Source organism: Chelmon rostratus, chromosome 8 (assembly GCF_017976325.1).
Source record: "Chelmon rostratus isolate fCheRos1 chromosome 8, fCheRos1.pri, whole genome shotgun sequence".
NCBI classification, from domain to species: Eukaryota; Metazoa; Chordata; class Actinopteri; order Chaetodontiformes; family Chaetodontidae; genus Chelmon; species Chelmon rostratus.
In genome coordinates, this window is record NC_055665.1 from 1,394,005 (window position 1) to 1,412,324 (window position 18,320).

Here is an 18,320-nt window from a genome sequence, read left to right on the forward strand (position 1 = left end):
ATTTGAATCGAACAAATGAAGAATCTCAGTCAGTGATTGATCTGAAAAACTATTTTAGGTTTAATTCAGTGTTTTGTGTATGATCACAATACAAAATATAACACAGATTTCATTCACTCAGGACGATGATTAAAATACTGCAGTCCTTAAAATGACTTTGGATCAAAGACTTTAGTGTTATAATAATTAAAATTACATTTATTATAACGTAATTATAAGTATTCTTACATTACAAAAATACATTTCATAAGTGCATTATTTAAAACACTTCGGTGTCATCACATCAATGCCTCATTTTCATGATGTCTGTGGAACATTTCTGATTTTTTCTGCTCGTGAACACGGACATAAATGACACTTCGCTGTCCGGCCCTCCGACTGCACAACAACAAGCGGCTCTTTGTGTTCGTTCCTCTGCAGAGCCTCCGCTGAAGAAAAGACTTCTTTTCAACACAAGTGAAAGGAGGCTGGACAGAACACAAAGCATTTTCTGTTTCTGCCTGTTTCACCGAAGAAAAAAAACTAATCACACACTCTTCCGTCCGTCTCCGGCTCTGTCCGGACACACGGCCACACGCCAACAGCTTTGGTTTTCCCCGCAGATATTTGCTGTTTTTGGACTCGTGAACCAACAGGAGATTGTTAAAAAATGACCTCTGAGAGGGTGGGCAGGTGGGTGTGGTCACCCATGAAGAGCTGATGTATGTGACTGTAAAAACTGTGACTGGTCAGAGTCTGAAGCAGCTAAAAAAAGTTTACTGAAGCTTTATAGATCAATATAGATCGATTACAGTTGTATAGATTCATAACAGTGAAATAATAAGGGTAAATGAAATAATCAGACTGAACACTTTGCTGCGACTCTCGGCTGTGAAATTTGATGATGAGGAACATCTGAGAGCAGCAGAAGAGACGACGGACAGGTCTGAGTGTCACCTGCTGCAGGTGAGATTAAAGAGCAAAGCGTCTGTGTGTCTCTACATGTTTCCATGACAACAGTTCAGACACTTTTCATTATTTTCACGATTACGATGTTTTCTGACTTTTCTTTGGGTCTGTGAGCTGAAACAGATTTGAAGCTTTTAGATGACTGTGACGAGATCACACCGGCTATCGAACGCGTGAACTCTCGGCTTCATGACGGACTTCCTCGCCAAATGTCTGTGTTGCCGCGGTTACAGTTTGATGAAGAGCACGGCGCTGACCACAGCGAAGCCCACCAGCAGCATGGCCACCTTGGGGATGCGGTTCCTGCCGGAGCTGAGCTCGTGCGGCAGGATCTCCATGAAGGTGATGTAGATGAAGGTTCCCGTCGCCAGCCCCTCCAGCGTGCAGCGGGCCAGCTGGTGCTGGGGGGACGCCCTGGTCTCGGTGAGGCCCAGGCCCACGCCGATGCCCAGCGGGGACATGGCAGCAAACAGCAGCAGGCAGCCGGCCACCACGGACCGCCGCAGCCGGCCCTGGGACAGCTTAAAGGCCAGGCTGAAGGAGATGATGCTCTTGTGGATCATCAGCGCCAGGCAGATCCCCAGAACCTCCTTCCCGTCCTCCAGCAGCCCCACCGCCAAACCCTCAAACACTGAGTGCAGAGACAGAGAGAAGACCAGAATGAAGGCGCGCAGGGCCGACTGTGAGCCGAACTCCACGTGGAAGTGGCCGCCGTCGGACTCCTCTGACCCACGACGGCGATGGGCGTGGTGACGACCGTTCCTTTCGTTTGCCTGGACGCTGGGGTCCGCCAGCAGGGACCGGCGCTCCTCCATGTGAGAGGATGATTGGTCTTTGAAGGCCAGGACGATCTGCTCCAGGACCAGGACCAGGAAGAAGCCCATAGCCATGATGAACTCAGGCAGAGGGAACTGGAGCTGCGAGGTGAGAAGAAGAACACAGTTTGGTCCAGTTTAACCACGAACTGCAGACAAACGTGAAACAAACTGACTCACAACAGGAAGGAAACAACGTGTGTGAGGAGAAAAACATCCTGACAAACTGCCACCGCGGTCTCCAACCATCCGCCGCGTGGTTTGAGTCAACACCCACAAGTCCTCTGCTGTGATGTCACTTCAACTGGAATGCCTAATGCCAAAAATTTGACGTGGATCTGATGTGATGTTGATCTGATGTGATGTGGATCTGATGTGATGTGGATCTGATGTGATGTGGATCTGATGTGATTTGATGTGGATCTGATGTTGTTCTGATGTGGATTTGATGTGTATTGATTTGATTTGATGTGGATTTGATGTGGATCTGATGTGGATTTGATGTGGATTTGATGTGGATCTGATTTGATTTGATGTGGATTTGATGTGGATTTGATGTGGATCTGATGTGTATTGATGTGATTTGATGTGGATCTGATGTTTTCTGTTGTGATTTGATGTGGATCTGATGTGATCTGATGTGATCTGATGTGGATCTGATGTGATTTGATGTGGATCTGATGTGATTTGATGTGATCTGATGTGGATCTGATGTGGATCTGATGTGGATCTGATGTTGTGCTGATGTGGATCTGTGGTGATCTGATGTGATTTGATGTGATCTGATGTTGTGCTGATGTGGATCTGATGTGATCTGATGTGATCTGATGTGGATCTGATATTGTGCTGATGTGGATCTGATGTGATTTGTACAGCAACAGCTGGAGTTGAACCACATAATGGATCTTAAGTTGGAGTTGGGAGATGCACTCTCTGTATTTGCTGTCCGATGGGCAGTAGGATGGCAACGTTGATACCACTCACATGTCTGTACTTTAAGTATGAAGCTACCAGCAGCAGGCAGCTAACTTAGCCTAACTTAGCATACAGAGTGGAAACGGGAAATGTTTGTACACTTTTTTTGGTTTTTGTGTTAATCAGTGAGCTTTAGAGGTGCTGCTAGGTGGACTTTGTTTCCTTTGGCTACCTGTTTCCCTCTGTTTCCAGTCTTTATGCTAAGCTAAGCTAACTGACTTCTGGCAGTAGCTCCGTATTTACCATGAAGACATGAGAGTGGAATCAGTCAGTTGAAGGGCAGTTAGAGCTAACAGGATTTTAGGTTTCAGCTAAAATGAAGCTACCACTTAATAAACCTGAAGTGTGATCAGTGAAAGGAGTTGAAGCGTCAGCTGAAACTAAAATGAGGAGGTGTTATTTCTAAGAATGGACTAAATATGACTTGTTTTCAGATCAATGCTGTTCACATCCACGTGTCCCACTGTGATACCACGTGCATCACACCAAATTGTGCTCAAATTACACAAATTGTTTATTATATTTTAACTTTATTAAACTAAAACACTTAATAAAATCTATGACTCAAACAAGACAGAAACAAGTTGTGCATGACAGCCTTCTTTACTGGCGTCTGCAACACTGCAGCTCCCGTTCAGACTTCTAGAAATATGATTTACTGCAGTTTTATGAATTTCTGTCTAATCATGTCCGACAGGTGCAAAGATGGATCTGCCTTCACCACCTCTGTCAACACAGGACGACAAAACTGCTGACGAGTGGAAACCAGCGGATGTGAAGGAGATTCAGATCAGAGCTAGAGATGACAAACCACCTCACAGACTGACTCACAGTCAGTTCAGTCCAACGTGTCGACTTATTACTGAAAATGTGAACATTTTACACCACCAGAGTACAAGTTTCACATGAAGAATTATCTTTAAATTAATGTTTTCAAATTAAAAATAACCCAAATATCAGCATTTATCATCACGTATTTATTACTGACAGGAAATCTGCCACAAAACCAAAACCAGGAGCTAAAGAGGCTAAAAATACTCTGTGTGGGTTAAGAGCTCACACAAAAAACCCAAATAGGACATAATTCATAAAGAAATAAAAACAGATAAATAGAAAAGTCCATGAAGTCTGTTGTGAATTTACAACCTCCAGAAAACAAGCGCTGGAAGGCAGAATAAAAGCACATCAAACACTGAGGCACGCACACACACACACACACACACACACACACACACACAGACACATACAGACACACACACACACACACACACACACACACACAGACAGACACACACACACACACACACACACACACACACACACACAGTATTTAACTTTCGCCTGCTGAAGCAGCTGGAGGTGAATTCAATATTATTTGTGAAGGAGGAGACTGATTCCCGTTAGACATCCCCCTCCCACACACACGCGCACACACACACACACACACACACACACACACACAAACACACACACACGGTTTCCCAGCAGTGTTTTTTTAGCATTGACCTCCAGCTGCCCCCTCCTAAAACTCGGACAGTTTGCCATGAGGAGAAATCACGATGGCCTCACCGACACTTTGACTTTTCCTTTAGCGCCACCAAGTTAAGATAAATCTGACGGTTTGCGAGCTTATAACACAGGAGTGAACACTGGTGGTGAGGGTTACTGTTGCTTTAGAAACATTTAGATTTCATGATGATGGTTTTATTAAATGAATATATACACAGCATCCACTGTGATTCTTACTGTGATTCCTGCGTTGCTGAAGGCCTCGTTGACGCCCTGCAGGTAGTCCGGCATCAGGCCCAGCAGACAAGTGGCCAAGAAAACTCCTCCAGAAAAGCAGCTGATCAAACTCAGCAGCCTGCGTCGCGAATCTGCAAGACCAAGATCTGGGATCAGCCCGACGCCTCCTGCAAACTGCAGAACTAGACGGAAGTAAAGACCAGAGGCGCTAAAGAGGGGCATCCAGGCCTGGTCCTCACCACACCTGGTTCTTACCTGGGTCCACGCAGCAGGACCCCACACCCCGGACGATGCAGAGTGGGGCGAATCCAAACAGCAGCGTGATGGACAGCAGGACCACCAGCGCCCCCAGTTTGATCTCCAAGGTCGGGACGTCGGCAGGGTTGACCTGCAGCGCCGGCGTTTCCCTGCCAGGAGGCAGGAGGACAGAGGACGAGACTCTCCCCCCGGCGAACATCTTCAGTCCACTTTGTCTTCACCTCCTCTGTCACTTCGGGGTCAGGCGGCGGGAGGAGGAGCTCTCAAACCCTCGCCATGGCTTCTCTGAGGAGACGAGAGTCTGTCAGACACGGTCCCAACGTTTGTCCCGCCTATCGTCTGACACCGTGACCTCTGACCTCTCTGATGGAGGCACAGATGCTCTAGAACATGGCAGGAAATGGTGCGCACTTCCTGTCTCCCCCATTCCCATTGGTCACTTTTAACACCAGCACATGACTGATGTCAGAACAACACAACACTGAGAACAGCACAGATTTCATATTTCTGCCTTATTTTGCTGCTTGTTTTTATCTGCTGCATTAATGCACTCGCTCCAGATCTCCGGATCCCAGCAGATCTCTGGATCTCAGCTGATCTACAGATCCCAGCTGATCTCTGGATCTCAGCAGATCTTCAGATCTCAGCTGATCTACAGATCCCAGCAGATCTCTGGATTTCAGCAGATCTTTAGATCCCAGCAGATCTCTGGATTTCAGCAGATCTCAGCAGATCTCTGGATTTCGGCAGATGACTATTAAGTACTTTTACTTCAGAAAGGGATCTGAATGTAAGATGTAATAGATTTGATAATGATCTAATACATTTATGCACATGTACTGAGGTCACATGTGATAACACTGAAAATGTGCTATTTCTGTAAGTAAAACCACACCTGCATCATGATTACTTCCTTCATACATACACAGTACATGCAGTACATGTACATAAATACACAGCAACATGAAACTAGACTTGCCAACATGCAGAAACTGAACGGGCATAAGAAGCGAACTGTGCATGAGCAGAAACATGAGAACTGCCGCCTGCTGGCCTGAATACGGAGCCACTCCTGATCACAGTCCTCATGGTGCTTCATCACAAAAGTAGAAAAATCAAACCTGCAGCGCGGCGCCGAGGTCCCACTGAGTCTGCTCCACTAAACTGTTTATCATCAGATCATGAGCACAACGATCTGAGTACTCTGATTACTTCTTTTAAAGTAGTTTACTCAGGTAGTCTCGAGGCAGGTGAGGGAGTGAATCACAGTACGAACGTAACAAAGCAGCCGGAGCTGAGCTAGGCCACACTGTCACTGTAACTAAGTACATTTACTCAAGTACAGTACTCAAGTTCAACTTCTAGGTACTTTTACTTTGCTTGAATATTTCCTTTTTACTACATCTGAGAGGTAAATATCGTACTTTTTACTCCACTACATTTGTCTGACAGCTTTAGTTCCTCGTTACTTTACAGATTACTTCCAGTCCAGTGAAAACCCCGTATCTCCAGATGTGTTGATACGTGGTTCTTTGATGATCTTATAGAATATGATGCATCGCTGCAGATTAAACCAGCCGACAGGATATAAAGTAGTTCAGATGAGCTCAACCTGAAACATCCACATTAATGCAGCAGGAATATTAATCCACAAACATCAGAGATGATGAGAAACACTGACAGCAACATTTTTGATGAGCTGTCACTCATATTTCTTGCTGCAGCTGAGAATAATCCCTCGTGCTGTTTATGCATCACAGATGACGTCATACATCTTGAGCCCATTTTAGCTCACAGAAACACAGAAACACAAACAGCCCGTGGCTGAAACTGTGATCTGTGAGTTTATATGAGAAGGATTTTCCTGCTCAGTTACAGGATGAAGGATCGGATCTTATTTTCTAACCTCTGACTGGATCAAACGGGTTTTCGAACAGAACCGTGAGAATGAGATCATCCTCTAACTGTCAATCAGCACATTTATCATGACGATTAATTATCACATCATTTATTATCACTGAGCCAAACTTCAGCTCTGAGACCAGCAGCAGCTCCGCTGGACGCGCCGCGTGTGATCCGGTGGAAACTTTGAGCAAACTTGTCACATTCACGTGGTTTTTATCTCCCGCTCGGTAAACAATCTGATTCGTGGCCTACCTGAATCCAGATCCAGCTGTTCAGACGGACTCTTCTCAGTACAAACGGGTCCTGATGAATAAAACCCACTGCTGCGGCCTCTCTGCTCGATGTGGTTATAATTCGTGTAGTCCGGGAAGTAGTGAGTCAATTCCCATCAGCTGATCCCGCTCTATGATGAAGCTGCTGTCAACTACATCACACACACTTCCTGTTTTCAAAATAAAAGCTGGTCTTGGAAATGAAGCTGAGCGTCTTTTAGTATTTGTATTTGTGGTTTGATTACTATCTGTCAGCACTAAGTATTCAGAAACTTAACTTAAGTAAGACTACTTAAAGTATCATCATGTTGCTGCAAAATGTTCCCTGTCAGTGTTTTTCTATGATCTCTGAAAGGTTTGAGCTCAGAAAAACAGCCTGTTTTCAGCTCTGTGACGATGATTTTCAGCTGATAAACAGTTTATTGAGCTGAAGAAGAACGAGAATTTTCTCCAGACATGAAGGAAAACTTCATCCTTCAGTTTATCACAAACATTCAACACATCTGGAGATACGAGCTTTTCACTGGGCAGGAAGGAATCTGAAAAGCAACTAGCAACTAAAGCTGACTGACATGCAGCAAAGGGCCTGGACCGGATTCAAAATGAGGACTCAGCCTTGATGAATGGCTCCGCTGTGGGGAGTCACCCCAGTCCAGGGGTCACTGGACCACACTGAAAAAAGTATAACCCTGTTTAAACAAAAAAAAAAAAGATGTCCAGATATCACATCTAAAATATCTGACTTCACAGAAAGTAAATTTAGTGACTTCTTATGACCTGATTATTTTATGTTGACCTAAACAATAATGCTTCACTTGAACCAACCTAAATTTTTTTTTTTTAACATTTTAGTCACTGAACCAAAGTATTAAATTGAAATTGAACCAAGCTGATTTATGATGATTAATTCAATTAACTGAATTAACATGTTTACATTGACACCAGTTAATTAATTTATGTATCACCAAACTATATTTCTCTCACTTTATTTGACTTTAAAAATAATAATTTGTATTGCCCATCTTATAAACTCTACACAAAAAGACACTTGGCCAACAGATTACTCTAAATATATTTATTCATCTTGAACACATGAGCCATATGCAGCACATTTAACATCTGGCAACATCTGAACCAAACAGCATGAGAAAACATAAAATGACAGGCTGCAGTCTTTGCATTTCCACATCCGATAACTGTGAAAACAAAGGAAATAATAGTGAATTCCCTTACAGATGATACACTGATCTGTGTTGGTTCAATCAACAGAACTAAAAAAATACACTAGTCCATCTGCTGCTATTAAAATGTATAGATGAGTGAGGGTCTAGTATTCGGGGTGATTAGAGAAATGGTTAAAAAGGCGATGTGCAGTGTAGATGCAAGATATTACCTGTTCAGGTTGAATGAAGCTACAGAGAGCGACCTGGTGGTTCTGAAAGAATACAAAATAAAATAAACTATTACTACTCTCTGAAGATCACATAATACAGAAATGCAGATAATACAGTAACTGCAAAATATGGGAAAAATATCAAATTAAATATGAGAATTGATCTGTACAAAGAATAAGGTAATATAAAGTAACAAAACAGCCACATGTCCAATAATCTACATACAACTACTTCTGCTGGATGACAGGATAACTTTAAAGTCTTTCTCTCTCTGTCTCAGCAGCAGTACCGCAGAGAAAAACAAATACAGTCCGAGTGAAGCGCTGGAGCCGCGGACGGACGGTATCAAACTAAAGCCTTGAATGGTAACAAGTATGAGAGCCGTTGTGGAGAGCTAACTCCATGCTAACTGCGACTAGCGTTAGCAGTTAGCATCCGCCCCTGCAGGGTCTGCACTTTACAAATGAAGATTCGACACTGAAAACATATGATAGGTTTGTAAAATACAACTCATTGTAAAGATCAGGGAATAAAAAAAATCAATATGTGGTTGTGTCTCCTCGTCGTGTTTCAGATGTTTCTGAAACGTTTCTCCTCTAAACTTTTCACATGGTTTTATTTTAGTAAGTGTTCAAGGCCCAAAGAGGTCAAATTGGATCACAGAATGTCCAACAAATCAATATTTTGTGTATCTGAACTTGGTTCCTCTCCCATTAAGCTTCTGGCGACCCCTCAGATCTATCTGGTGACCCCTCGGAGGGGTCCGACCCCTAGGTTGGGCACCAGTGGACTAAACTTGCTAACTGTATATAAAGGAGTTCAAATTGAAGTAAAATGCTGCTCCAACAATCTAATAATGTACCATCGAATCACATATCCGTCAGAGTAGACATTTTACTGTAGATTGAGTACTTTAGTACTGCTACTTTGCGTACATTGTTCTGATAATACTTGTTACGGCAGCAGATCCAGTATCTGTGTCATTCAGTCCAGCACTTTTGAAAAGAATGGACGTGAGCAAGCTCGGTTCTTAATCAAACAAAATACTTTATCTAATAAAAAAGGTTGACAAAAAAGGTCTTGCGCTCCTGTGACATAGTGGACCTGAGGTGTGTTTTCATAAGATTTAGCTTGGAAAAACTCTCTGCTTCAGCTACTGTCACTGGGAGGGTCAAACCTATTCTGAGTGCAGTCCACAGCTTCTGGGAATCTTTTCACCATTAACCAATGTCTTTTTGAAATACTGGTGATGACAACTTCTTCCATCCAACTCATTCCTGGGGAAAGCAAAGTCAGCAGGTACCTCACTTGGTCCTCTACAAACCTGTCAGGAGGGGGGGGATCTATGAGGGAAACTAAGGGTTGAACCCAGATGCAGACAAAGGGGACGTAGACTATGGTAAGACACACTATGGGAAAACATTCACAAGGTACATGGCAAGGTAACACTAACAAAGACAAGACTAGATAACACTCACATGAAACGTGGCATGGACATGATCACAGACAAGACAAGGAAAACCACTCACGACACGGAAGGACATGAACACAGACAAACCAAGGACTGCACTAGAATCAAATTAAATTTATTAATCACAACGAAAGACACAACTATGGGAACTATAACTAAACACACACTCTAGGGACAAGGGCTATACATACAACGAGGCAACACAGGGAAAAACTGAGCGATAGAAACACGCTAACTCAAAACACAATGGGGCATGGATGAGACAGGGGCAGCACAAGAACTCTAACAAAACGTGGCGGACTATAACAAGAGAAGACTACAAACTCAATTACATAAACTGGGGCAGAACTAAAGACAGACACGACAAGGAACAAACTATCAGGGAATAAAATAAAGAACAGAAAAATGCTCCAAAAGGAGGAAAACACAAAAGCTATGAAAGACCTTGAGAACTTAAAAACAACAGAAACAAAATCACCTCTTGAGAACTTGGAGGGAGACAACACTACTATTAAATAAAACAAAACCAAGGGACAATCTAACCAAGAACTGAAATCCGGCTATAGTTAGCAAAAACAAAACAAAGCTTGATTTATGCAAATAATAAGAAAAGGAAAACTCACAGAGAACACAGCATGGACAAGAACAAAGGCCAGAAACAAACTTACAGGGACTGAAACAAAGGACAAAGGCAAACCAAGGAGACATTCACATGAAACACGACACGGACGTGAACAAAGATAACAACTAAGAAACACTTACGTGAAACAAAACTCGGACATGACAAAGAAATCACACAACAAACACTCACTATGGGACTATGGCAAGAATATAACATTAACACAGACTTTGACTATGGATTCTCAGACAACGACCCGACAAGGACAAAGGGAAGACACGGACTTAAATACACTAGGGAGGAACACTAATTAGACACAGGTGAAACACATCAGACAATCACACAGGAGGGAAAACACAGGAAGTAAAGCAACACAAAGACACATAACATGAATCTTCAAAATAAAACAGGAAGTAACCAAAACCAGGCAAAGACAAGACACAATGGGAAACTTAACAAAAATGCCAACAAGACAGGGCAAGGGTAGAGACTAAGACAATACAAAAACTCTTACATAAAACATGGCATGACTATGAAGACAATATGGATAACACAGACTTGAACAGAGAAACGAACAAGAACTAAGAAAACACTAGAATGTACACTTACAAGGAACAAGGCAAAAGATCAACAAGAGAACACTAAACAAAAACCGGCGTGCATGGCACGGGTCATGACAAAACCAGCTGTCTCCGAATTCTGTCAGTCAGAACTGAAGGCCAGTTATCAGGGTCAGCAGACAGAGGCTCATCCTCAGGCACAGGATTTGGTGGGATTTCTAATTGAGGCAAAAGAGAAAATGGTATTGTCATTAGTATACATGTTATTCACAGCATTTGTAGTGTTTACATAAGTAAAAAAAATATGCAAACATACACACACACACACACACGCACGCACACACACACACCTGAGGACTCCTGCAACGAACATGTGGCTGAGGAGGTAGACGGCTCCTCATCAGACTCCAGGACCATGTCTGTGGCTGCTGTGCAGGTGTCTGACTCCTCATTTTGTCCAGTGGGTGCTCCAGCCCCAAAATATTTCAGAATAGTTAGATCACACTGACATGACACATGCATCAGTTACCCAATTAAAATGACCATAATGCACATTTTATTAACATTTGTTAACATTCTATTAACTAAGCATAACACACTACAAATTATTTAAAAAGCTGTATCACATGTAGCTTACAAAATGCCATGTCAATGTATGTTAGAAGTTATTTAACTTAGCATATAGCGTATAGGAATAATAAAGTCAGGACGGCTGTGTGAATTTGCACTTGTTGTGTTGCAAACACAAACTAGACTGTTTGCCCATGGGTGAAATTAGTTGCATGACATGATGCCTCAGTTCTAATGGTTGCTAGTTCAGCAAAACTAAATATCAAATACAGTCGTCTTCTGTAGCTTAGCAACATATTTGCAAGAGGCTAATAAATAGCCGATAGCCTACCGTCCCTCACATCGCTCATAGAAATCTGCATACCTTTTTCTTTTGCCCGTTTCTCCTCTTCTTCTTTTTTTCTTCTTCGAAACTGGGCACCTGATGGCTTCTTTGGTCTTTTAGTTTGATCCATGATCGTCATTTAAGACACGACTCCATAACATGACCCTTCGCATTACCTTTTGCCAACACCGTCTGTTTTCCCGTCAGTCAACCGGAGTCCAGAGTCACGTGACGTAAACAAATTTACCTAGATTTTTTTTTTGGCATTTTTCACATAACCCAATCAATTACGTGTAGACATATGGGTCTATGTTAATTAGGGACACGGGGCAATCAGTCTATCCCCCGCCCCCCTCCCCCCTGCCAACCTGTATGACTCTCAGACACACACAACCTGTATGACTCTCACACACAACCTGTATGACTCTCAGACCCACAACCTGTATGACTCTCAGACACACACAACCTGTATGACTCTCAGACACACAACCTGTATGACTCTCAGAAACAACCTGTATGACTCTCAGACACACACAACCTGTATGACTCTCACACACACAACCTGTATGACTCTCAGACCCACAATCTGTATGACTCTCAGAAACACAACCTGTATGACTCTCAGACAAACAACCTGTATGACTCTCAGACAAACAACCTGTATGACTCTCAGAAACACAACCTGTATGACTCTCAGACAAACAACCTGTATGACTCTCAGACACACACAACCTGTATGACTCTCAGACACACAACCTGTATGACTCTCAGACCCACAACCTGTATGACTCTCAGACACACACAACCTGTATGACTCTCAGACACACAACCTGTATGACTCTCAGACACACAACCTGTATGACTCTCAGACACACACAACCTGTATGACTCTCAGACACACAACCTGTATGACTCTCAGACACACAACCTGTATGACTCTCAGACACACACAACCTGTATGACTCTCAGACCCACAACCTGTATGACTCTCAGAAACAACCTGTATGACTCTCAGACACACACAACCTGTATGACTCTCAGACACACAACCTGTATGACTCTCAGAAACACAACCTGTATGACTCTCAGACAAACAACCTGTATGACTCTCAGAAACACAACCTGTATGACTCTCAGACAAACAACCTGTATGACTCTCAGACACACACAACCTGTATGACTCTCAGACACACACAACCTGTATGACTCTCAGACAAACAACCTGTATGACTCTCAGACACAACCTGTATGACTCTCAGACAAACAACCTGTATGACTCTCAGACACACACAACCTATATGACTCTCAGACACAACCTGTATGACTCTCAGACAAACAACCTGTATGACTCCCAGACACACACTACCTGTATGACTCCCAGACAAACAACCTGTATGACTCTCAGACACACAACCTATATGACTCTCAGACACACAACCTGTATGACTCTCAGACACACAACCTGTATGACTCTCAGACACACACAACCTGTATGAGTAGTTGTAGGTAGATTATTGGACATGTGACTGTTTTGTTATTTTATATTGCTTTATTTTTTGTACATATCAATTCTCATATTTAATTTGATATTTTTCCCATATTTTGCAGTTACTGTATTATCTGCATTTCTGTATTATGTGATCTTCAGAGAGTAGTAATATTTTATTTTATTTTGTATTCTTTCAGAACCACCAGGTCGCTCTCTGTAGCTTCATTCAACCTGAACAGGTAATATCTTGCATCTACACTGCACATCGCCTTTTTAACCATTTCTCATTTCAATGTAAACATGTTAATTCAGTTAAAAGTGAATAAATTAGCTTGGTTCAATTTCAATTTAATAGTTTGGTTCAGTAACTAAAATGTAAAAAAAAATAATTTGGATCAAGGCAAAAAAAAATTAAGGTTGGTTCAAGTGAAGCATTATTGTTTAGGTCAACATAAAATAATCAGGTCATAAGAAGTCTCTAAATTTACTTTCTGTGAAGTCAGATATTTTAGATGTGATATCTGGACATCTTTTTTTTTAGTTTAAGCAGGGTTATACCTTTTTCAGTGCAGTTCTCTGTTCTAAGGATCTGGACTTCGTGGTTAAGAAATAAACCCAGAGGGTCTGTTGAATTTCTGTTTCTATCGAGGAATGGAAACTTGAAGAAAACTCACGATTTCATCCAAAGTCCCCAAATTCGTTAAAAGTTTCAGTGAGTGAGAAAGAACTGAAACTCCAGTATGTGATCCTAAGTCAGCTGGAAAGTGGTCTTTCCTCCTGCGCTGATCCTCTTGAGTTGACTGCAGGATTTCATCACACTGTGTGTACGAGATTTGACACACTGCAAACATGTTGACAGTGTGACATTTAAGCTAAATTAAAATCATGTGAGGTCATAAAACTGTGAACCTTATCCTCCAGACTTGCAATAAAGATGTCGTTAAAGGGATAGAAGAGGAAAATATGCTCCTGAGATTCATTTCTGAGGTTTGTTAGAAACACCATCAATTAAAATCTGGCTCCGATGACCTCGAGTTACCTGAGCTGCTCGTTATTTTCTGAGTTTTCATTTACAGGCAAAAAGTTAGAACAGAAACACTTGTTGAATTTCTACAGGCTAGAAAGGAAAGTCAAACACCTAGTCTTTAACTTCAATTTGAATATTATTCATTTGCAGTTTTGGGTTTGTGTGTGTGTGTGTGTGCGCGCGCGCGAGTGTGTGTATTAAGAGCAAGGGCAGGCATACAGCTCAATCTGATTTCAAATTTAATCAACATGAAAATCATTAAACAATATGAATGACGTGATCGGTAAATGATCTACTTGAGAGAGGCACAGATTGGTTATCCATCCACCCAGTGAGCTACTGGCTCTCCCAGAAGAATCTGTCTTTGATTAACTGCTCATAAGATACATTCACAGAGGACAGGACCTGTGATTAAAGGTGGAGAAAACATTGCTTAATTTATTGAAGCAATATTTAAAGCTTTGTTTCTTTAAATAAAAATGAAAATGTATGCTTTTATTTTGACGGGTCTAACTTAGTCTAGCACAGCACACAGCTGCAGCTGGGAGGATGATCCATCCAGCTGTCGATCCCAGATCTCAGAACAGTTTATATCACTTTTAATCACTTACAAACAACAGTCACCTTCAGCCCAGTGAAGACCGTGGAGTGGAGACCGAAGTCATGAATTACAGGATGACGTGGCTGAATGGCAGGGGACAAATGTCAAAGTCAACACAAACATAAAATATGAAGATTCTGACGAAGGCTCTGCAATAGTGTCATCATCACTGCGCCTTAACCCTCTTAACCCTAATGTTGGCCTCCGGAAACATGGTGGGACCTCTGCATCCTTAAAGTCCCTAACAGTCCATAAAAGATCATGGGAATCTGAATGAAGAAGTGGAACTCCTCAAAACCCATCAAGAAGCCCCAAACATGCTATGAAAACCCCACAACCCCACGAAGAAGCCCTGAAACCTTTCTAAAGAATCCCAAAATGACTTTAGTAAATCCCTAAACATTGCTGAGGACCACTGACAAAATGATTTAGGACCCCAGAATTCACAAAAAACTATCTCAAGAAGTACATGTGGTCTCTCATGAACCCCTGTAGTCCCATCAAGATTCACCAAACTGCCCCTGATGGACCTCCAAGAGCCACTGAAACTCTCAAGCACCCGCTAAAGTCCACAAGGACCTTTCCCAAAAGACGGCGCGTATATCCGTATAATGTGAGTACTCGGGGCATCCATGTGCAGCCTCTATATAACGCATAATCTGCGGCGAAACTCGTTCATATTCCAATATTTAGTTATGATATGCTGGTGCTATTCCCCTCTGAGCCCGTGGTGGCATGTTATCACCATCCGGCGTCTCTAGACAACTACCTCTGACGTGGATGATGTCATTACCGAACGCCGGGCGCTGCGAGCAGCCAGCCACAACACGGCTAACTCTGCTGCGGTCGGCTAGTAGGCTACAACAACAAACGGCTGCGCGTCCACGAGTAGACGGTAACTGGTGGTGTTCTTGTGGACAATATTCATCGATGACAACAGAGGAGGAATGCCTCTGTTGCTCAGAGTGGGAGATACGCGTTTGTTGTTGTTTGGCCAGCTGTTCCTCTCTCTGCCTCCGCGTCCTCCTTTCAACGAGCTCCTCGTCCGTGTACTCTGGCTCAAAACGGTGAGGACGTCCATCGTAAACAAATTCATCGTCCACCACCTCAGAGTCGGAAAAATATTCATCCATTTTGTGAAAAATAACAGTCACAAACTACAGCTAAACTAGCCGACCGCCGCAGAGTTAGCCGTGTTGTGGCTGGCTGCTCGCAACGCGCGGCATTTGGTAATGACATCATCCACGTCAGAGGTAGTTGCCTAGAGACGCCGGATGTTGATAACATGCCACCACGGGCTCAGAGGGGAATAGCACCAGCATATCATAACTAAATATTGGAATATATATTTCATTTACAGGTAAGAAGCTAGAACAGAAAAACTTCCTCCGTTCTGCAGGAACATCTGTAAAAGATTCAGGGACACGTGAATCTCCGTGAAGAGCAGACGTCAGAACTTCAAACCCTCTCATCCGCCATCAAATCAGGACACAAAGCTCTGCACGACCCGCCCAGCCAACCACATCGAGTTGGGCGTCGTGTCTTTCAGCGCTGTCAACAACATTTTCTTTGTGAGGACAGAAAAGAGATGGAACGTTGCTGCTGTAGCGACGGTGAAAATCCAGCTGCTGCTGCTGCTGTGAGGTTCACGCTGCCTGCTTTCAATGTGTTTTTATGACTTTACGACTGGAAGCAAAGTAATCACAACATAACCAAGGACAATGCATTAACAGGGTAACTACTAATCTGTGACTTATTACATTTCATAAGTAACCAACATTGCTCAAGACCTGAAATCACCCAGGAAATCATGTTAGTCCTTCATAAAGAACCACTGAAGACAGTACAGATATGGACTGAGGAGGCCTCCTCTGCACTTCAGGACTGCTTTGAGCTGACAGACTGAACTGTGTTCAGAAAGGAGGCAGACCTTGAGGAGTACACATCATCTGTATTGTCCTATGTTCAGTTCTGCACTGATGCTGTCCTCCCAGTCAAGACCATCACAGTGTTTCCCAACCAGAAACCATGGCTGGACAGCACAGTGCGGTCCCTGCTGAAAGCCCGGGATACTGCCTACAGATATGGTGACAGGCTGGCTTATAGCAGGGCTTGAGCAGAGCTGAAGAAGGGAATTAAGCAGGCCAAGCTCCAGTACAAAGGCAAAACTGAAGATCACTTCAATAACAACAACCCCCAGAACATGTGGAGAGACATCAGAACCATAACAGACTATAAGCCAAACACTCAGCTCGCCAGCCACGACCCCACCCTGCCTGACACCTTAAACAGCTTCTTTGCCCGCTTCGACACATCAGGCAGCAGAGAAGTCACACACCTCCCCCGGCTGGAGGAGCAGCACCAGCCCCTCGTCCTGCAGCAGCACCAGGTGACATCCACCCTGAGGAGGATCAACACCCGCAGAGCTGCAGGACCGGATAAGGTGTCAGGCAGGACTTTGAGGACATGCACTGACCAGCTAGCAGGAGTGTTCCTGGACATCTTCAACCTGTCCCTGCAGCTGTCTATGGTTCCTGAGTGCCTCAAGTCCTCCACCATCATTCCAGTACCAAAGAAGACATCCATCACTGCCTGAATGACTACCGGCCTGTTGCTCTGACCCCGGTAATCATGAAGTGCTTTGAGCGGATTATTCTCAGGTACATCAGAGACTTCATCCCCTCAGACCTAGACAGCCTTCAGTTCGCCTCACCTCTCATCTCAGATAACAAGGAGACCCACTACAGAGAGGAGATACGCCAGCTCACCCAGTGGTGTTCAGCCAACAACCTGGTGCTGAACACAGGGAAGACCAAGGAGGTCATTGTGGATTTCAGGAGGTCCAGGAAGACGGATCACGCCCCCCTCCTCATGGACGGAGAAGTGGTGGAGCGTGTGGACAACATCAGGTTCCTGGGTCTCCACATCACATCTGACCTCTCCTGGTCCATGAACACCTCCCGCCTGGTGAAGAAGGCACAACAAAGGCTCTTCTTCCTCAGGAAACTGAAACGGGCTGGACTCTCCTCTCGGTTGCTCGTCACCTTCTACAGGGCCACGACTGAAAGCATCCTCTGCCTCAGTGTGACAGTGTGGTACGGCAGCTGCACGGCTCAGGAGAGGAAACAACTGGCACGGGTGGTTAAAACTGCACAGGGCGTCGTGGGCTGCCCCCTCCCTGACCTAGACTCTATATATGAAGGCCGGGTCAGGAAGAGGGCGAGATCCATCGCCACGGACCCCAGCCATCCGGGCCACAGACTGTTTGTACCGCTACCATCAGGAAAGCGGTACAGGAACATCCGCACCACCACCAACAGACTGAGGGACAGCTTCTTCCCCAGA

The 18,320-nt window shown here is 43.8% G+C and overlaps 1 protein-coding gene across 1 annotated transcript; it reads right to left on the minus strand.

Annotated features, from left to right (window-relative positions):
• On the minus strand, nt 1-7,035 carry LOC121610691 (zinc transporter ZIP1-like). The gene is made up of 4 exons (XM_041942927.1): nt 6,900-7,035; nt 4,740-5,027; nt 4,485-4,615; nt 1-1,865 (listed from the first exon to the last, which is right to left on the minus strand). The coding sequence occupies exons 2-4, from the start codon at nt 4,939-4,941 to the stop codon at nt 1,176-1,178; spliced, it is 1,023 nt and encodes a 340-aa protein (XP_041798861.1). The 5' UTR covers nt 4,942-5,027; nt 6,900-7,035; the 3' UTR covers nt 1-1,175.
• Between the last annotated feature and the right edge of the window lie 11,285 nt (nt 7,036-18,320).